This window comes from Dipodomys ordii, unplaced genomic scaffold (genome assembly GCF_000151885.1).
Source record: "Dipodomys ordii isolate 6190 unplaced genomic scaffold, Dord_2.0 Scaffold124, whole genome shotgun sequence".
Classification (NCBI taxonomy): domain Eukaryota; kingdom Metazoa; phylum Chordata; class Mammalia; order Rodentia; family Heteromyidae; genus Dipodomys; species Dipodomys ordii.
This window is the reverse complement of record NW_012267340.1, coordinates 2351792-2373385: the sequence shown is the minus strand read 5'-3', so window position 1 is coordinate 2373385 and position 21594 is coordinate 2351792. Positions and strand designations below refer to the sequence as shown.

The window sequence follows — 21594 nt, the reverse complement described above, 5'->3', positions numbered from 1 at the left end:
CGCAGGCCCTGCCGCGCACCGAGTTCGCGCGCCTCAACGGCGCCGTGCGCCTGCTGACGCCCGCCGCCGTGGAGGGCTGGTCCGACCTGGTGCACTGCCCCTCGCAGCGCCTGCTCGACCGCCTGGTGCGCCGCTACGCCGAGACGCGCGACTCGGGCAGCTTCCTGCTGCGCAACCTCAAGGACGCCGAGCGCATGCAGCTGCTGCTCACGCTGGCCTTCAACCCCGAGCCGCTGGTGCTACAGGTGGGTGCGCGCGCGCGCCGGGCCGGGGGGGAGGACGCACGACGCCCCCCCACATCCCACCCCCACCCCGCGCCAGGGCCGCCCTGCTCCTCCCCCCTCCTTCCTCCCCCTCTTCTTCCTCCTCCTCCCCCCTCGTCCTTCCCCTCCTCCTCCTCCCCCACCCTCCTTCTCCTTCACCTCCTTCCTCTCTTCCTCTCTTCCTCCCCCCCTCCTTCCTCCTCTTCCTCTTCTTCCCCCTCCTCCCTCCTCCTTTCTCCACTCTCCTCCTCCTCCTTCCTCCTCCTCCTCCTCCTTCTCCTTCCCCTTCTCCTTCCCCTCCTCCTCTCCCTCCACTTCCTCCTCCTCCTCCTTCCTCCTCCCTCTCCTCCTCCTCTTCCTTCCCTTCCTCCTCCTCTTCTTCCTCCTCTTCCCTCCTCCCCCTCTTCTTCCTCCTCCTCCATCCTCCTCTTTCCCCTTCCTCCTCTTCCCTCCCTTCCTCCTCCTCTTCCTTCCCCTCCTCCTCCTCCTTCACCTCCTCCTCCTTCCTCTCCTTCCTCCTCCCCCTATCCATCCTCCTTCTTCCTTCCCCTCCTCCCTCCTCTCCCCCACCCTCCTTCTCCTTCACCTCCTTCCTCCTTCCTTTCTTCCTCCCCCTCCTTCCTCCTCCCCCCTTCTTCCCCCTCCTCTTCTTCCACCTCCTCCCTTCTCCTTTCTCCACTCTCCTCCTCCTTCCTCCTTCCCCTCCTCCTTCTCTTCCTTCCCCTTCTCCCCCTCTTCCTCCTCCTCCTCCCTCCTCCTCCCTCCTCCTTTCCCTCCTCCTCTCCCTCCACTTCCCCCTCCACTTCCTCCTTCTCCTCCTCCTTCCTCCTCTTCTTCCTTCCCTTCCTCCTCCTCTTCTTCCTCTTCCCTCCTCCCCCTCTTCTTCCTCCTCCACCATCCTCCTCCTTCCTCCTCTTCTTCCTTCCCTTCCTCCTCTTCTTCTTCCTCTTCCCTCCTCCCCCTCTTCTTCCTCCTCCTCCATCTTCCTCCTTCTCTTCCTTCCCTTCCTCCTCCTTCCCCTCCTCCCCCTCTTCCTCCTTTCCCTTTCCCTTCTTCTTTCCCTCTTCCCCTCCTCTCAATTCCTCCTCTTCCTCCTCTTCCCTCCACCTCTTTCTTCCCCCTTCTCCCCCTCCCCTTCTCCCTCCTTCTCCTCCCTCCTCCCCCTCTCTCTCCTCTTCCTCTTCTTCTCTTCCTTCCTCCTCCTCCTCCTTCCCCATCCCCTTCCCCTCCTCCCCCTCTTCTTCCCTCTCCCTCTCCCTCCTCCTCCCCCTCACCTTCCTCCTCCTCTTCCTCCTCTCCCTCCTCCTCCAAGCATGGGGGGGGGGCCAGGGCAGGGTGTGTCTCTCCCCTGAGGAACTCCTCCAGCCTGGCTTTGTGCAGCTTCATCCAGCCCGGCCCAGTGCTGGGCCACAGGAGGCCAGCAGCAGCCCGGGCCCAGGTGCCGGCCTGGGCAGGCCATGCCACGCCCACAGGGGGCCACTGCCTGGCCGTCCAGTCCGTGTCCCCTGCGGACCCTGCGGCCATCACCACGCAGCCAGGAATGCCCAGAACTAGTGCAGGAGTTCACATCAGTGCAGGCCACAGGATGACAGACGGACACGGAGATACTGTGGAGTCCACAGGGATGACACAGACAGGCAGGCAGGTGTAGTCCACAAGAGGTTAGACAGACACGCACACACTGGAGTTCACAGAATGACAGACAGACACATGCACACTGTGGAATCCACAGGACAGACAGCACTCATTGGGGTCCACGGGACAACAGATGACACACTGTGGAGTCCACGGGAGGACAGACAGACACACTGGAGTCCTTGGGATGACAAATAGACACACACTGTGGAGTCCACAGGAGGATAGACAGACACACTGGGGTCCACGGGATGACAAGTGCACACAGTGTGGAGGACAGACAGACATGCACCATGAAGTCCATGGGATGACAGACAGACACACACTGTGGAGTCCATGGGACCACACAGGCACACGCTCGAAGGGGAACAGTTTTCCCTCAACTGTCTTTTCAGGGGAGAAGCAGAAGCCTCAGCGTGTGTGTCATGCTGTGCTTGCTGGAGGTTACTGTCTTGTGGTCTGGGGAAGTAGGCAGGCTCTCTGGAACCCAACATTTTCCCAGAAAGCTCCGTAATACTTACTTCCTGCAGTTAACATGCTGACATATTTTTTCCCCAGGCACTTCTGAGTACTGATACATTGAAAAAACAATTGCTAGGACTAATACAGATTTTTTAAATAGCACATGTGTAGTTTGTGTTTCTTTAATAGCCGTAGTCATGGCATCTGAGGCTGAGGGCCGCAGGTGTGCTGTGTGACTCACACCCAGGCAAACCTGCTTTCTGGGAAGCATCCAGGCTTTGAAGTTCTCCTGGCATCCCCGGGAGCCCGATAGTTTGAGACAGTGTGCTTTTGTGGCTTCTCTTCTGACTAACTCTCCCTTCACACTCAGGCTGCATTTCTCTCATCTTCAGCGATAACATTTTAAAAAAAATGGCAGTGACTTCATTTTAAGCTTATGACATAATTGCTGTGGGCAGATGGATGAATGGAGTGTGGGAGAAGAGTTTGTTTTTAACACATGAGAAAAACAGCAATCTGCCTCTTGATTAACCTTTATATAAATTGCATTTCTTATTAGACATCCCAGTTCCCAGAAATAGTTCATGCTGTGACAACTAGACACTGTGAAACATAAATTTGGGGTATTTTTCTGCCAGTCAGTCATAATGGCATATGTTACTTTATGTCTTCATGGAGCTGCTTATAGAACCTTATAGAACCACTCAATTTTGGGTAAAAGTGAGCTCAAAGGTAGAAGCAAGAGCAACACAATTGAGGGTTGATGATGGTACAAGACCACTAGAAAGAAAAGAATCTCATTTTGTGCTCAGCCCCACAGGATTTTAAGTAAAATCATGACATTCACTACTTTTTTGTGAACCAGGCAGACTTCATTTTGGTAAGTACAGCTTTCTGTGAAACTGTATCTGTTGTCTTACGATACTGATACAGACAAAAAACTTTTTTTGGCTCTATATGGGTACATATATTTTTGTTTCATGTCATTTAAAAAATTGTCTTAAGAGTACTGTGTGTTTTGTAGCTTAAAGAGGAACTCAACTTTTTTTTTTTTTTTTTTCCAGGAGAGGGAGCTACTTATTGAATTTTTAGATGGTGGAAGACAATCTAGATTTTTCTTACCTCTTGTTGAAAAATGAGGGTGGGTGGGGGAGGGGAGTCTTGTGAACTTTGTCAAATTATCATAACAAAAATTCCATTTCGTAAACATGCATCGAAGATGCGCATTTAAAAATCCCTTCTGGTAGAATCCTAAGCTACTTCATATATATATATATATATAATACACATATATATATATATATATATATATATGAATATGCTCCATTGGCCTCTTTTGATTTTAAGAGACAGTAAAAAAGCTTGTTTCTGTTATGCTTTGAAATGAGACATGACAGGGACCTGTGGGACACACACACACGCCTCCCCTCTGTAAGGCTACATCGATTCGTAATATAAACATCTCAGCCAGAAGCTGCACAAACGTGTAGCTTTTCCAGTTTATAGCAGCATTTCTGGCTTTTAGGAAAGTTGTTCTGCCATAGAATTATCTTCTGGAAAAAAAAAAACCCACACATTAAGCAACAGCTAATTAGAGTAGGATCTTTATCTGTTCTCCTCCTCATTTCATTAAATGCCAAGAACGTTATGGTGCCACGGGAACACAAACAGGGAAGAGAAGAGCTTTGTTGATTTTTATGTTTATGTCTTCTCTTGTGTGATGACCACAGCCTCAGAATCGTGGTGCTCGGGAAGCTGGCCGGTGCCTGAGCTGCCCAGTCTGCGCTTAGTATTTGCACTTCCCATCCGTGTGCACACCCGTCCTCGATCTGCAGAGGTGGGGTTTGGCTCTGCATTTCCTGTCTCTGACTTTGCTGTGATGGTCTTGGTTGTAGAATATGAAGAAAGGTACAAGTAGCGTGGTGATGGCGCAGGCCCGCCCGGGGGCAGGGAAAGCTAGGAGGGCCGCCAGTTTGTGGACAGTCCCAGCTGCACAACAAGTTAGGAGTTCTACGTGGTGAACCAGAAAGTGGGTGGCGGGGGTGGGGGGGATTCTTTTGGTTGCTTAAGAGGGAAGAATTAAGGTTTTTTTTTAACCATTATATTTGTAGGACTTTTATTTGCCTTAACGTTTTCTGAGTCATGGCTTTAACTAAGAAGACTTGATTTTTATCGTCTTAAAGTGAGGCGTTCAGGGTTTCAGTTCCTTGTAAGTGGCGAAATAGATGCACAGCATGAATAGAATAGGGCCGGGTGCATAGTAAACGGAATAAATGGGGGTGAGTTTGGTAAAAATAGTAACTTTAATCATCAGTGTGTGCGGCTGACTCTTTTGCCACTCTGGAGTATTCTGTCTTAAAAACGAAGGTGATTCAGAATATAAAGCGTGTCTTAGGTCTAGCGGTTTCTTCCATTCCTATGGGTGGGGGAGGGGAACTTCATGGAGGACTTGGAGTGAATGGTGGTTTTGTGTCAATCATAAGTTATACGGAGAAGAATACATTGGAAGTGCACTACTGAAACATAGTTTTGGAAGTAGGCAAAAAAGATTATGGCTACATAGCTAATTATGTTACTTTGGACGAGTTGGTAAACTTACCAGGTTTTCTTGTCATTATTAAGATGACGTACGGAGGGGTGACAGTTATGTAAGTTTAGGTAACATATATTTCTTTTTGGCCAATGCCACTTTTCCCTTGTCTTCTTATTGGTAAACTTTTGTTTTTTTTATCTTACTCCCTTTCCTCCTCACGAATTAGGACTGTCGGGTCAGGACCTGTCTTAGACCCAATAACTGAGATTTGAGTATAAGGCTTCTTCTGGGGTGTGACTTGGAGACCAGGACAAATATCATCCTTGCAAGCCTTTCTTCTGCCCCCGAGATTCACACATGTAAAATCAGATTAAAACCAAGCAAAAGCCAGATACCGCATTCTTTAGGGAGATAGTGGAGATGTTGTTAACCTTTGTCTCAGGTGTTTTTCAAACAACAGTTTAGGGAGTCAGTTAAGTTACCCTTTTTGGATGTGATCTCAATTTTGAGAGACCTACTGTCTCAGCGTCCTGAGTTCTCGGGATGTAGGTGTGTGCGTCCCGGAGCTTGAACTCAGGGCCCAGCTGTTTGTCCCTAAGCTGATTTTGCTCAAGGCTGGTGTTCTCTCACTGAGCCACAGCTCCATTTCTGGCTTTTTTTTTTTTTTTTTTGTAGTTTATTGGGGATGACAGTCGCACAAGACTTCTAAGGGCAGTCCTCAAGTCTCAGCCTCCCGAGTAGTTAGGATAACAGGTATGAGAACACTTTTTAAACCTAGTAAGTGTATAAGCCTTTTGAGCGTTTCCTGTGTTTTTATTTAAGGTTTCATGGACACTTTTGACATTTGAATATTAAAATAATTGTACTTCAGGCCCCCCAAATTAGAGAGACGTTTATCCCTTGAAACAGTGTCAGGCAAGGGTCAGTGGGGCAGCCATTGGGCCCCCTGGTCCATTCCTGGGTCATCCACCTTTTGACCTTAGTTAGTTTCGTCCTGCGCTCTGAGGGCAGCTCGGCGCTGCACGTGACATCTCTGAGGTGTGAGCTAGCACATTTTGCTCGCGCCAATCCCGGCGGCAGGAACCTTGCTCTTCCGTTTCCTACTCTCCGGACACAGGTGGCCCGCTGCCCAAGAGATGGTCAGACTGGTTTCTAACTCTGTTTTTCTGGCTTTGGTTCGGGCCTGCTTCCAGAGTTGCTGTCAGCGCCAACCCTTCACAGAATTCGGATTCTTACATGCTTGCGACCAGCGATGGCCCGGGGATGGAAAGCCTGAGTTTGTCTTGTGCACAGTGAGACTTAGTAAACCGTGTAAGATTGTCCTGAGACGAAACATGACAAGTGTGAGATGAGGACAGTTATTCATCCCAGCTTTAAGTTGTCTTTTGGAACCTTCCACTTACAGACTGAAAGATGTCGGGGGAGGGGGCCATGCCGGGGGCTCACTGGATGGGTGTGGAGCCACTCCAGTGGAGTGTTGTTTGTCAACTGTCTGGTAGCATTGTGACCAGGCACCTGGACTGAAAGGATGGAAATACTATCCTGGCAGTAATGTGTAGGACACACACACATGCAGAAAGCATGCACACATGCATACACATGTGCACACACGTGCACGCACACACGCACACCACACACATGCATGCGCACACACACACACGAGTCTTAAAATACAAGTATGTGCCTCCTGTCAGATGTTTAGCAAGGGCGTCTGGGTGTGTCTCAGTAGGAGGAGAGGCCATTCGAAGTCAGGGGCACTGAGCTCTGCAGGACAAATGGTAGAAGGGTGTGAGCCGTGGCTGGGGACAGTACTAAAATAGCATCTAGTCCTGGTCTGCGTTACCACAAAGCTATTGAATGACATTGAGCAAATCACTTTCCATTCCACAGCCTGAGATTTTTTATCTGCAAGGTGAGGGATGTTAATACTTACCTAACAGGATTGTTTTAAACATGAAGGGAGATAGCATTATTCAAACAATGTATGTAAAATGTCATAAAGCTTTTTACAGTAAGTCCTTTGCAAGTTAGCTGATCAATTTTTAAACAGCAGTAGTAGCTGAAAAGTTCTTCAGCACATTTGCTTTTTGACTTCTGTGTGAGGGATATAATAAAAATTGACTAGCATGGCTGAGGCTCAAATGTCACCTCTCTTATGTAGACACCATGCGTAGATTCTTAGCTATTACTTTAGATTATGTGTTGTTGGGAATAGTAAATCAAAGGGAGGGCTTGAGGTTTGTACCATAAAAAGTAAAATAGCGTAAATTTCATAGGAGAGCAGGTTGAGGGAATGATGCAGAAATAGAAAGCATAAAGTTTATTTTTCTCTGTAAATTGTGTTTAGTATGGCGGTGAAGGATGTGTCTGAAAGATGGAGGTTGTTTCTGGACAGTGTTAGGCCCAGAACCTGCAGAAAATATTAGCTGACGTAGACGGGAGGCTTCCCAATCTTCTTTACATTTTCTTTCTCCAGTGTCCTTCTGGGCCTCAGCCCTGAGGAGCGGGGACCGGAACCGTGTGACTTTCGCTGCGGATCTGTGCTCTGGGAACACAGCACCCTGGCCTGGCTCGCACAGCTTTTGCTTTGTGGGGCAGTACATCTGCACAGAGCAAGAGCAAGGTAGCTTCAGGATTTGCACACTTAGGAAGAGAGAAAGGCAGACTTCTGGAGACAAAAGAATTGAACCAGGGATGGAATACCTAGTACTTTGGGTTGGGTGGCATTTAGGTGAGAGGTGGGTGGATAAAAAGCCAGGGCTGCCAAGTGCCAAGGGCTAAAGAGTTGGGGACCAGAGGCACGCCAATCCAGAGGCCCTGGCCTCGCCCAGGCCCGGCTGGAGTGTGGTGGAACAGGAGGCGGAGGTAGGTCAGCAGCCGAGCTAGCAGAACCTGCATAGCCATGCTTCCTGAGCTAGGGTTTTACAGCAGCAGCGCTGTAATGGAAGTGGTCTTAGCCAGGCCTGTGTGGAGAATGCATTACCAGGAGGAGAGAGGCTGGGGACGTGGGCTTGTGTCCTAGTTCATGGAAAGATGGTGGAAAGTAGAGGTGGTGAAAAGACTTTTATTTCAGAGAAATAACTTGCAGTTCCTCCTCTTGGGTGAAGGCAATGAGGGAGCATGAAGAATAAAGGATTTCTTGTCTAAACAAACTGTGTGGATGTTGTTTATTACGGTGGGAAGACCCTGAGGACAAACAGTTTGAGAAGCTCAGTTTTGTCTGTGTTAACAGGAATACTAATCTACACACACCGGGCTCCAAATACGTAAGGGCGGGAGACACTGCCTGCCTGCCGGGCTTCTGCGTCCTCCGCTAAGTCACTCTGTGTTTAAAGGCACAAGACACATTGGAACAGTGTGTTCTACTTGTCAGGCTGTAGAAACGAGAGCCTTTTTGAGGGAAGCGAAGCAGCATTCTTAGGTTACAGGGTCTATGAGGAACATAGGTTTACTTTACATTTGTGTTCTTAGTAGGAGCAAATGTTGAGCATGTGTTTGGACAAACTCGAGTTAGAAGTATGGGTAGCAGTTGCCGCTTGTGACTGTACAAGAAAGAGCCAGCCGAGAGCGGTGCGTGTGTGTGTGTGTGTGTGTGTTTAGAGCTTGCAGCTAAGTGGGGGGGGGGAGAGGGGGAGGAGGCATTTCTTGAACTATTTATTCCCAAAGATTATTTATTTCTATTCAATTGGGGTATTGTTTTTTTTTCTTCTTTTTGCTAATGTGTTTAGACATTGGTTTCCAACTTTACCTACAGCTGTGTGACATAATTTTCAGTGACTAGCACAGCCTGGCTATTCTTAAGGCCTTGCTTAATACTGTTGGCATTCGAGGTGGGTGGAAAATGGCATTCAGAAAATTATATTTCACGATAACTGGGGTAGATCTTAGACCTTAAAAATCCTGAGCTGGTTAAGCTTTGGCAGTGTTTGTAGTGGATTGTGGCCATACTTGGCAGGTGTAATTAAGAAGCCAGGGTCTTAGAGAAGTTCTAGCACAAATTAGGTAACCATTAAATCATCCCAGTAATTTTACCATTTTCCCCTCCAGACAGTTCACGAAGCTGTGAACACATTAGTCTGTCACCAGCGCAGCACAGTTGACTAATCTGTATGAACAGCTGTTACAACATGTATTACCACAGTGGGATTTCATTCAGATCGGGGCCTTGAAAAATAATGTCAGAACTTAAATGGAACCTTTGAAACGTGTTTGTATGTGTTTTATAGCATTTACTTTGTAAGAGTGTTCTCCAGCTTAAATTGTGGGTCGTTTCATAGAGAAATGCTAGCTATGTAGAAAATACGAGAGCCAGAGTTTAGAATGTCTGCGTCTGTTATTATAATAGATTTCTTCCAAAGTCTGTTCCTACTAGTATTTCCTTCCTTTAAAAAAAAATCAGTACTTAGTGGTAACATCCTCTTCTGTTTTCATTCATCTTGCCCTTTTGTATGAACTTACAAAGTCTTAGACGTGAACTTTAATTCCTTTCGGTGGACTGTTGCGAGGTAATGATTGTAAGGTGTTGTGTATTTCTTATATGAAAGGAATTTCGGTGTTTTAAATTTAGCACATGAACACCTCTTCTGGTCACTCAGGAAGAAAAAAAGGCAGTGGAACACATGCACTCTGAAACCCTTTCTCTAAACTGCTCATCTCATGGCATTCATCTTCTGAAAGCAAACAGATACAGAGACACTCTTTCTGTGCTTTTACTCATACATCCTGGTCTGCCCTTTGCATGACTGTGTTATGGCAGGTTAGAATAAAGTGATAGTTTATTTACCTAACAGATGATAGCTGTTGATCAGAAGTTACATTGTGTGTGTGTTAGAAGTCTAGCTTTGGAATACTGCCACATACCACAGGACTCTGATGTTCAGGTTTTGCCACGTATGGCTTTTTCACAGCACGAAGATGTTGGGAAGCTTGTGCTCTGCGCGGGTGGGGAGCGACCCACCCAGTTCCCTGTAGGCCCGGGGAGCCATACTTACCTTGTTAAAAGCGAGAGACTCTCTGGCTCTAACAAATGTCTGGAATGTTCTTTCTGCTCTGTCCTCAGTCTTTCTAACCCACTCACGGCTTAGGCGTTCTAAGTAGAGAGCACTTAGGGTGAATGATCTCACGCGACTCCTGCAAAGGGGCTGCTATTTAGATAGCTGCGCACTCTTCCCCTTCTATAATATAAAAATTCTCAAACAGGAGGCAGTTCAGTTGGAAAGTCTATCTTTGACTCTGTTGTGCTCTTGCAGAAAGAATGACTGTTGGCCTGGCTTTGTCTTTTATTGCCTGTGTGAACACAGGCAAATGAACGCTGTGTGGTAAGATTGAACTAGGCTTGCCAGTCAGGTGCTCCCACACCCCCATTGCTTGGAGTTTACATCCTCTGTTGCTGATCATCAAAATTTGCTCTTGATTTAGGGAGTAATAGATTATTGCAGCATTTGGAATTTGCTTTGTGGTCTCTACTGTTTGTTTGCAAGTGAAAAGCAAGTCGACATATTGTTTATATGTATGCATGTTACCACATTTTTAATTTCTGGTTTTTGCTGTGCTTACTGATCTTCCATTCTGTTCTTATAAATCTTTTGAAAGTTTGGTATCTAATTTACATATTCTGTTACAAATTACTCTTCCACAGCAGCAAAGATGTTTCTAAATTTTGTGGCTCTTGGTTATATTTGTAAGGTATTCTACATAGATGCTATTTAGCAGATGTTGGGAAAATAAGCACAGCTCGACAAATGACTGTATTTTGGGTAAACAGTTCTTTAGAAAGTGCTGTCAGGTTTCAAAGTACAATGTCATGTTTGTTTGTTTTTTTCCTTTGGCCCTTTGGATTGCCTGATAATACCATGGCACAAATAGTTCCCTTTTTCAAAGGAAGAAACCAAAGCTGTCAGGGAAGTTGCCATTTTCCATGGCGTCAGCTGGTCCAGTGTAGAAAACTCAGCTTCGTGCGTTTGCGTCCATTACTCTACTTGTATTCGTCCTTTAAATACAGACGCTTTCTTGGGTGCGTCCTGTAAAAAGTATATAGTGAAAATGTAACATCTTCACTATAGCAGTGACCATACAGAGCTGGTAGGCATCCTCCCACGATGTGTTTTCTTACAAGGATGATGACCTTGGTGGTTCTGTTTACTGGTTCCTGGAAGTGTGGCTTGAGACGAGGTCAGTGGATATAGTTTAGCGGGGCGTGCGCCCGAGTGTTAGGATGTGCAGGTAGCCAGTGGCTTTGTACCCCCGCCCCCAGTACCTAAGCACTGTCATTTCTGTGAGGGTTCATGTCCAAGTACTTTCCAGAATAATAGCGAAGGTGTTATCGAATGGGTTTAAAGCTTAGCAGGTTAACCATGTTTGTGTTAACTCTTCAGCTTTCTTCTTTTTTTCTTCTTGTGTCTCTCCTCTCTCTCCTATCTTTCTAGTGCTAGGGATTGAAGCTAAAGCCCTGTACATTGTAGGCAAACAGTGCGTCACTGAGCTCTGTGCCAGCTCCCCTGTGTGGTAATACGTGATTAGTCGTCTTTGTTTTGTAGGTAATACAGGGTTTTTACAGTGTTTTTTGAAATACACTATAGACAAGCCAATACTTGGTTGTGTAACTGGTGTCTGCCTTTGTACAATTTTGTTTTTTAAAATATACATATTACACTTTATGACATATTCAGGGTTGATTAAAACCTTGGGAAATTAAGTTTTTGTACCTCTCATGTAACTAGTTGATACTATTTGAAGTTTAAAGTTTCTTTAACTGCAAAGATTTTATATATATATATATGTATATGTATATATATATATATATATTATCAGCTTTAAATAGTTGATTAAAAACAATCCTGTTTTAGATTGTATGAAGCTCTGTGCTTGGTCTAGGCAGTTGGAAAAATCTTTTTAAGTTTAATTTTATTATTTTAAATATAATTTTATTGTTTTATTAAGGTGTTGTACACAGAGGTGTTTCCATGTCACAAATCAGGTAATGAGTACAATTCCTTCCTTCGCTTTCCCCCCATTTGGAAAATCTGTTGTTTAGATTTTTTATTTTAAATCAAAGTGTGGAGCACCACAGTAAACCTGTTGCACTAGATTACTGTGCTTTCTGTCTGTCCTGTAGGAGTTTGATGACCGGGAAGAACTTATATTCTTATATTGCTTGATCTATTGAAGGAATAACCTCGAAGGTCTCAAAATTTTTCTCTTTCAGGTTCTGCACGTGGCATTTCCATTCTAAGCCAGAATCGCTTTAAATGCAAACCATAACTATTCCAGCCCCTCGTGAGCATTTTTTATACGCCCTGTGCTCAATAGCATATTATTCTCATTAATGATATCTGACTGTTTTGATTATACCATGAAGAGTTCTTGTTATAGGAGCAAAGCTGTGAATTAGTTTATTAAAATTCTTCCAAAAGATACAGGAGAGAAGTGTAGTGCTGTTTTTAAATGAGGCATGCTGAGATTGCAGCCCAAGTCGCCCAGTGTCACTATGTGAATGTTAAGTTGCTCCCGGGGCTTGGTGAGGGGCTGGGAAAATGAAGTTGGGTCTGTCTGTTTGTCTGTCTGTCTGTTGGTTGCTGGCCAGTTGGGAAGGCCCCAGAAGCAAGGCAGCTTGTCCACGTGTTTGTACATAGTGCAGACGTACATGGGCAGCTGCTGGCAGCGTTCCTTTTCTCCTGTTGTCAGAGACCATTTCATGTTCACAAAGATGTGCCTGTGTCTCTGCGAATCACATGGCGGTGGTGGTGTGTGGAGCTCCTTGTTTTGTTCCTGACTGACAGAATTACCTACCTTCATGTTTGCTTATCGTGAGGAAATAGTTAAGTGCTTTGTAATGGTTAGCCTAACTAAAATGTCAAGGTCAGGAGGTGTCGGTAAATGAGGGGAAATGTTAAAAATGTGAGGTTAGTGAAGAGTTCTTGGCTGCACGCTGGACATGAACCAGCTGTCATTTTTTAGTTCCCCAAAGGAAATAATTTCTCAGTCACAAGATTAAAAATAAATGCTTCACCAAACACAGATACTGAAATTGAAAAGAAAAAAAATACATGCACACACACACACAAAGTGTGATTGTTGTGCTTAACAGGAAGCACAAATGGACACCTGGGAAATACAGATGCAGTTCAGCTCTCCGGGTATTTTTTGTTTTGTGGTGGACAACAGTTTTATTCTACAGATATTGTACTCTGTCAGAGCACAGGCTAAAATTGCCATTCCCTGTTTTTTTACGTGATACAAGCAGCTCCTCCTCTCTGGCTGTTAAATACATCATTCAGTGTTTAGGAATGAAAAAACTGTCTTGATATTCTGCAGTGATTTGTTACAAGTTTATCCTTCTGAGTTTCCCCTTCACTCCCTCTTAGTATAAACATTATCCTCTCAAAAAAATTTTTTTCCCTCCTAACTTAAAAGTACCAGGTGGTGAGGAATGGCACTTAAAACACCTGTGGCCTGTGCTCTTCTGTATGAAGTTGTTTAAAATATCACTTACCTTCCTTTTTTCTCCAACACTTATTTTGTAGTTATAGATTTTTAGGAGGAGAAAGGATCTTAGATAAAAACATATCATTTTAGATGAAAACAACTATTTATGGTTGTGGAAGACTTACGTTTTGATTTGAGGTGGCTATAAAGCCCATTAGAAAAGTCCTCTTTTGCCGGGCACCAGTGGCTCACGCCTGTCATCCTAGCTACTCAGGAGCCTGAGATCTGAGGATCGCGGTTCAAAGCCAGCCCAGGCAGGAAAGTCCGTGAGAATCTGATCTCCAATAAACCACTAGAAAACCGGAAGCGGCGCTGTGGCTCAAGTGGTAGAGCGCTCGCCTTGAGCTGAAGAGCTCAGGGACAGTGCCCAGACCAGCATTCAAGCCCCACGACCGACCAAAAAAAAAAAAAAAAGAAGAAAAGAAAAGAAAGCGCCAGTGGGTTAAGCCTGTCATCCTAGTTACTCAGGAGGTTGTAATCTGTGGATCACAGTTTGAAGCCAACCTGGGCAGGAAAGTCCATAGACTCTTATCTCCAATAAACCACCAAAAAAAAAAAAAAGCCGTAAGTGGAGGTTTTGCTCAAGTGGTAGAGTGCTAGCCTTGAGCAAAAAAGCTTTGGGATAGTGCCCAGGCCCTGAACAAGATCTGGGACTGGAACTGAAAGAAAAAAAAAAGCCTATGGCTAGCAGATTATTTGTTTACATGTATTTCCAGCATGGTACAGTAGTGTTTATCATAAAGAAAGAATTGGTTGCCTGCACTTTTATACAAAGGAGATACTGGAAAATGTAAATATGTTGTAGATTTGGTAATAAAGACAGTGTCTCTTATTTTTTATTTGTAATTTTGGCTCAGAGAGTTTTAAGCAAGATTGGTCTGTTTTTTTGGCTTTAAAACACAAAAGTTACTTTCACTTTTCAGGTCCATAGTCATGTTTGAATTAGGAAAAATAGGCCATCTCTACTGAACTGTTGGATATAACAAGAAAATCCAAATTCACGCCAAATAACTGTCTCTGTTACAAGTATCTAGAAGAGAATGATGGGCATGTTACATGTTACCCTTGTATGCTACCTCTGAGCTCAGGAAAAAAATTAAAGAAGTCTTGAGTCTGACCTAGGATACAGTCCATTCTCAGAATCTATTCTAATAAGGTGATTTTTTTTTCAATTAGAGTTTTCCATCTGATGAAGGCTGGCCATTTGCGAAGTATCTGGGAGCTTGTGGAAGAATGGTGGCCGTCAGTTACGTGGGAGAAGAGCTGTGGAGCTACTTCCATGCACCCTGGGAAAAGCGCGTTGACCTCGCCTGGCAGTTGATGGAAATTGCCGAGCAGCTAACGAACAATGACTTTGAGTTCGCACTGTACCTCCTGGACGTCAGCTTTGACAATTTTGCAGTCGGTCCTCGGGACGGGAGGGTCATCATTGTGGATGCTGAGAACGTTTTGGTTGCTGACAAAAGATTAATTAGACAAAGTAAGTATCTAACGCTTAGGTTTGTTTTCTTGTGTACTTTATGTCAAAAACGATGCTTGGCTTAAGTTTTTTCCAGAGATGGTAATTTTGCATGTTCCCTTGTTTCTTATAAGCTCGCCAATTTGCTGTACTTGGATTCTTAGTCATAGTTTCTTCATGTTCAGTAAACAACTCCCCCCCTTTTTTTTTCTTTTTTCTTTTGCCAGTCCTGGAACTTGAACTCAGGGCCTAGGCGCTGTCCCTGGGCTTCTCTGTGCTCTAGGCTAGCATTCCACCCCTTGAGCCACAGTGCCACTTGCGGCTTTTTCTGTGTATGTGGTACTGAGGAATTGAATCCCAGGGCTTCGTGCATGCATGCTAAGTGAGCACTCTACCACCAAGCTACATTCCCAGCCCTAGTAAATACCTTTTGAGGTGTCTCTGTGTGTACCCCTCTTCTAACAGTGTGCCGTGTTCTGTCTGCTGCAGGAGTGAGTTCACCTTGGGATAGGCAGTAGAGAACCTCTACTACTTACATCAAGGCCTTGTTTTCCTGTAGGATCCCTTAAATTATGTTCTGCGTCTGTTGTTTCCCGAGGTCCCTACGTTTTTGTTTAATCACTTGCATAATTCCTAACTAACACTTCATTTGGATTGCCACAATTCACCCCACAGTTTTACTCTTCATTTATTTGTGCGCTCTTCCCCGGGAAGAATATCGGAAGGGTATTGAAAAGTAGACATCACAGGAATTTTTTCTTTGGGGATGAGGACTTGAGCTCAGGGCCTGATGCAAAGGCTGGTGCTTTACTGCCTGAGCCATGCCTACAGCCCATGTCCCCAGAATTTAAAAATGTCAAGGATAAAGCCTGTGTTCCAGAACCAGTTCAGTTTGGGAAAGACCCATTGTTGTGATGCATGCTTACAGTTCCCCCGAGGCTGGGTCTGTCAGATTTTAGGCTGCCCGGACTGTGTAGAGTTCTGGAAGGGTTGTTGGGCCTCGTTGGAGCCTTACGTTTTAATCCTATCTCTTCCCTTGGCCTAAGGAGCACCAGGCACTTTGGGGTGGGGGTGGGGGCAGGGAATTGGCAGCGTGTATTGGGTTGACACTCGCTTTTGTGCATGTTCCTAGCATGGGTCTGTTAGGAGCTTCTTCCTCCCACTGCTTGGTCTGATTCTGTTCTCAGCATGCTACTTTTGGATTGTTTCTTGACTTGGCTGTGGAGATCTTCCCACAGCGAGTGAATGCTCTGCTGAGGGTTCCTACTCCTCCTCGCCTCTTGCTGTGTGGTGAATGGTGTAGCAGCAGACACCAGGACCTCATCTTTTTTTATAAAATGGTACAAGTTGGGGTTTTCCTGTAGGCACTGAGCAGTGCAGGTGTTCCAGTGTTTCTAAACACTGGATCTGATTTCATTTCGTGCAGACAGACCAGGGCTGATTGTTTTATGCCAACTAGTTCCTGGCTTGGGAGTGGTCCACGTATGTCGCTTCTACAGCTAGTCTTGCATTTTATCCAGTGAGCGTGCCCCGGGGCCACATGCCTCCTGGCCGGCCCCACTCACGTCTCACGGTAGGGTTTGCTACCCAGCCACCGGGAAAAGGCTCTGAGCTTTCACTCGCCTCCTTTTCCTCACACTGTAACTCACGGCGTCTTGTCCTCGGAGGGGATGAAGGTTTTGCCGTGGCCCCTCCGTCCGGCTCTTCTCCTTTCATCCTAACACACACGTACACCAGCACGCGTGTGGCCGGCCCCTCCTCTCGGGCAGCAGGCCCTTCCTTGAGCATTTGCTCTACCATTCATCTTTAACTCCCCACTCACAGACACGCAGGCCTGAACAGTCCGTTCTGCCTTGCCTGGCTCTTCAACTGGGACTAACAGTATTGCTGATTCAGAAAGATAAAGGCCACACGTATTCTCTCGCATCCAGCTTCTAGACCTTAAAGAAAGAGGCACAAATGTCAGAGGGGGGCTGTTGGTAGGAGGGTGAGGGGCGTGCACATGACCCGAGCTTTTGTGTGCACCCACGGGAGATCAAGCAGTGGAACTCCCAGCCACAGTTGTGAGGCGTGCCTGGTCTGCCGGCATTGTAATGGAAGCAGCGTCAAGGTTAGAGCGTGCTCACCGTGAACAGGAGGTGCGCCAGTGGAGTGGGCAGTTCCGCTCACATCTCGGAAAGCACATCCGTCACGTACATTCCTTCTGGAGTACCTTCTCTTGAAAAAAAAATGGCTCCTGATCCACCCTTGCGTGAGTCACGTGGGTTCCCCTCGTTCCGTAGTTCTTTAGGACTCAGATGGCTGCTTTGCTGTTCGCAGGCCGTGGCAAGCAAGGAAAGCAAACTCTGATTAGTAAAACCTCCCCGCTGGCCTTCCTTCTGCCCAGTACCTACATTTAATCTCCTTGCTTACGTGGCTTATCACAGCGGCCCATTCTTCAGATAAAATCCACATTCCTCCACAGGACATAGTCTGCAAGACTCGGCCTATTCTGCTTCATTTGTCGTATCTGCTCTGTCCGTTACCCTGGGTACTGGAGGGTGGCGGCCTTTTGTTTTTCAACGAGCCTGTCTGTGTCCGGGCCTTCCCACGGCACGCCCCCTGCCTGCTCCTGTTGCAGCCAGCTGCTTTGCTTATCAGGTGCCACCTCCTCCGTGTGCAGGGACGTCTTGTTCTTCAGGCTTTGGCTCCATCGTACACAGCCGCGAGTTGAAGCGTTTTAAACGTGGGTACCTCTATCTATACTTCCAGCCTTGGCTGATGGTTTCAAGTCTGGTTCTAGTTCTGTGTCAGGCCCACCCAGATACCACAGAGCTACTTTATATGATAAAATTTTGGCCCCATTATGTCACTCGCACCTACCTAGTCATCCAGTTAGAATCCTAAAGCTTGCTGGTTCGCTTTTCCGTTCACTGTTGTCTGAGATGCAGTCTGTCCCTCCCCCCCCCTTGTTGCTCTCATTATGTTAGTTCTGTGATCACAGACGCTGCAGCATTTCCTCCACCCAGCCTGCGCATCCTATCTAGGTACCTGTGTCTCCAGCAGCCACAGTTACTTTGTCATTGTTTCCTCTGTCCACTGGACTAATCTCATAGGTGTACGCCTTTGCATAGACTGTACCCCTGGCTAGAATGCACTTTTCTACCCTGTCTTTTCCGACATAAAACCAAATGTTCTCTCTGTAGGCTTGTACACTACCAGCAGAAGAGCTTTATCTTCCCTAGTCCTGTAGCATCCCTCAGTCTGTGATGATAGAAAATCATCACACTGGGCTTTGAGGGCTGAACCTTTGTGCTTTGACGTCGGTGGGCCCTCAGTAAATCATGAGAGTTAGTGTATTCTGACGTTGACATTTGTCATACACTTTTATGTACGGAGTCTAGAACAGATACTATGTGTTTGAGACATGTCCTGTCTTTGGAGCAATAAGGACTTAAAACTGCACTGTTTTCTCCTTCCATTTCCCCCCCTTCCACAGATAAACCTGAAAATTGGGATGTGTGGTATGAAAGCAAATTTGATGAGTGTGATAAGGAGGCTTGCTTGTCATTCTCAAAGGAAATTCTCTGTGCCCGTGTCACCGTGGACCACAATTACTATGCTGTCTGTCAGAATCTCTTATCCAGACACGCCACCTGGCGTGGCACGTCTGGAGGGCTCCTCCATGATCCGCCCAGTGAGATTGCCAAAGATGGCCGCCTGGAGGCCCTGCTGGACGAATGTGCCAACCCAAAGAAGCGCTACGGCCGGTTCCAGGCCGCCAAGGAGCTGCGCGAGTACCTGGCGCAGTTGAGTAACAACGTGAGGTAGTCTGAGCTGGACCAGCTCCGTGATCTCTTTCCTCCACTTACCTAGCCCTGGCAGAGCGAACCCACCCAAACCAGAACAGCGGCATCGGGAGGTACTTACACTCGGAGGAGACGGTGAACTTGCACCGATGGCTCTTAGGTGGACATCCATCAAAATAAGACATCACTGCGCTTCAGAACCACCCCCACAGTGCTTCCGCACACACTCTGGAGATGGGAGCCGTGGCTGACTGCCCTCGCTCCCCCTGCCCCGGCCCCAGTTTGTGGATGGGTACCGTGACGCTATTGGAAAGAAGTCTGATAGTTCTACTGGCTTGTGTATCAAAGGGTACTTGGTACTTAGTTTGCATTGCTATCATGATTTTGTGAATCTCTTGTATTTACTTTGAATGTCATGTTAGATTGGCCTGTTTTATAGGCCAAGTTTTCCTTCTGATGTATAGGGGATTTTTTTTATTATTATTAAACTTTACACATTCAGGTTACTAGAGGTGTTTGTTTGAATAAACTAGTTTTCATTCAGTGCTATGCGGTACATATTCACCATTAGGGCAGGATTCCCAGGTTTACTGTTGTTTTATTTTTGTTTTTTTTTTTCAGAAAGCTGAATATGTTGTGTAAATAATTTCTTCCAGTCTTTGGTTTCACCGCTGCATGATACCATTTGAGGTTATTTGAGAGGTATGTTCCTCCATGCCACTAACCCAGTGTACACTGAACATCAAGTTCAGCATGTTACAAAAGGTCATTTTGTTCCTTACTAAAAAGGCTTTAAGAAGAGAACATTAGCAATCTACACCTTAATGGTAATTTTGGTTGAGAAAAAATATAATCCAGTATTTTAAAAATGCTAACTAGTTGAAGATAGTAATGCATATGCCAAAGAAATATTAGATCTAGTCATTCTATTTTAGATCTAGCAATTTTATTAATTCTGTTTTAGAACTTAAAATAGAATTGATCACCTTCTTCTTACCCTGCTTGAAATATTGTAGCTTTGTAATGATCAAATGGAAGTTACCCTGGTTGTTCTTTAACGTTAACTATTAAGCTACTGTTACTTGAAAATATGTAACTTAAAAGATCTTTTCCCCTTTTGTTCATTGGTAGTTTGGAAAAGTTAACATGGTAGTCATTGGAGTTTATAATCGGGCATCAAGCCTTTTACTTACTGATAGAATCTTTTCCTATTAAGCTGAAAATTAGCCAATCTGACAGTTATTTTAAAGAAATTAAAGAAAACCAGGCTTTTTAAAAATTCATTTGCCAGACATCAGAACATCCAATTTAAATATGTGGATAGAAATCAACACATGTGTAAAACTTGCAGGCTATCTGAAAACGCTATAGTATTTAAGTGGATTGTTGCTAATCTAGGTGATATTTTTCTAATGGAAATTACTACTTTTGTTTACAACCATGTTTGGGGTAGTTAGTTCTAGACTAACAGAACCTAAATCAGAAGTGATTAAAATGCGCACAACCAAAGCTAAGTTGTTCTTCTTCACTCATTCAGATACTATTTATTGAGCCTCTGCTCTGTACCAGGCGTGTAGTAGCTGCTCTACATCATCTGAACATGGCATATGTAAAGTAACTGTGTCAGGTACTTGAATGCAAGTATTTCTTAAGTTGCAGTAGCATTATTAGAGTGATGCTTTCATGCTGTTCGACTGTTGAGATGGAAATTTTTACCTGCCCCATCAAAAATGAGTTCACTACAAAAAGAGGTGAGTGAAATCAATCAGGTTAATCTTTCTAAACACTGTAAGGCAAAGGTTAAGAAATCTCCATTTTCAAATAGATTGCATTTTGTTAATTTTATGTCTCTGTAAATTGATTGCATAGCTCTCAATGGAACATGTACACGTGGAAGATTTTTGTTAAGCCTAACTTTTTACAACGTTGGAAGGTTTCTGAGGGGAAGAGGCTAAATCATTTGTCCAACATGCACCTCTTTCTTCCTCAAAGCGCTAAGTGATACACCATTTCAAACGGGAGCATCTTTTATATTTGACAAGTGTTCATAGTTAACCTTACAATGCCAGCCATAGAGTTGCCTGTGGCTTAGCAAACCTTTATCTTTTTAGGAGAGTGGTTGTGACTGAAGTATAGAAAGCGAGGAGACACTGTCAGCAGTGATTACTACTTGAGGTAATTTTTATACCTACCATTTTCCCCATGAGATTATGTGGAGTTTCTTTTATCTTTGGAATGAGATTGAGGAAAAGAAAGTAAAAGAATTAGGAATATAAAATTACAGGGAAAAATATGTATGTGAAAAGCAATAAATATTTTGTTCACTTTGCTATCAAGATGTTCACTATCAGATATTTATTATACAGCAGCAATTTATATTTTTAATCATTGCCCATTAATAGACGCAGTAAAATATTTTTGAATCAGACATTTGGGGTTTGTATGTGCATTAAAGTTGTCTTTTGTACTGTAAGTTACTGTTTAATTTGAATATTTTATCAGAACTGTCTCCTGTGCCTTTATAATATAAAGTTGTTTCTACAACTTTTAATGATCTTAATAAAGAATACTTTAAGAACCATATTTTTCAGACTTCTCTTCATTTCAAATATTTAATTTTTTTTTCTTGAGTGAAAACTGGTTGTTTTTTCTTTACACTTTTGGAAACTGTGGTTGGTTGTGATCTGGCCTTAGGTAGGTGTGTTGTTGTGTTGTGACAAAAAAAAACAAACAAACTAAAATGGGATTAGCAATCGACATCGTGAATGTTCAAATATATATAAGAGGCTAATATATACTGTTTAATAGCTTTTAACTAAATTATTTTATATTCAAAAGTTAGCAACATGACCAAGGCTCAGGAGGTACAGGCAGAGTTTGGTCCTCAGAAGATATAGTTTCTGGGGTCCTTTGAGTGAGGTGTAATGCCATTTTGAGAATACTTCTTATCTTTCTCTAACACTAATATTT

The 21594-nt window shown here is 44.8% G+C and overlaps 1 protein-coding gene across 1 annotated transcript in view; it reads left to right on the top strand.

Moving 5' to 3' along the window:
* Positions 1 to 21200, top strand: part of LOC105995961 (chromosome unknown open reading frame, human C3orf58) — a 23356-nt gene extending 2156 nt beyond the window's left edge. Inside the window, exons 2-4 of the mRNA XM_013029879.1 lie at positions 6 to 245; positions 14554 to 14857; positions 18315 to 21200. Coding sequence (XP_012885333.1) covers positions 6 to 245; positions 14554 to 14857; positions 18315 to 18646 — 876 coding nt within the window. The 3' untranslated portion in view covers positions 18647 to 21200. The remainder of the gene's footprint in view (positions 1 to 5; positions 246 to 14553; positions 14858 to 18314) is intronic.
* Positions 21201 to 21594: the final 394 nt, after the last annotated feature.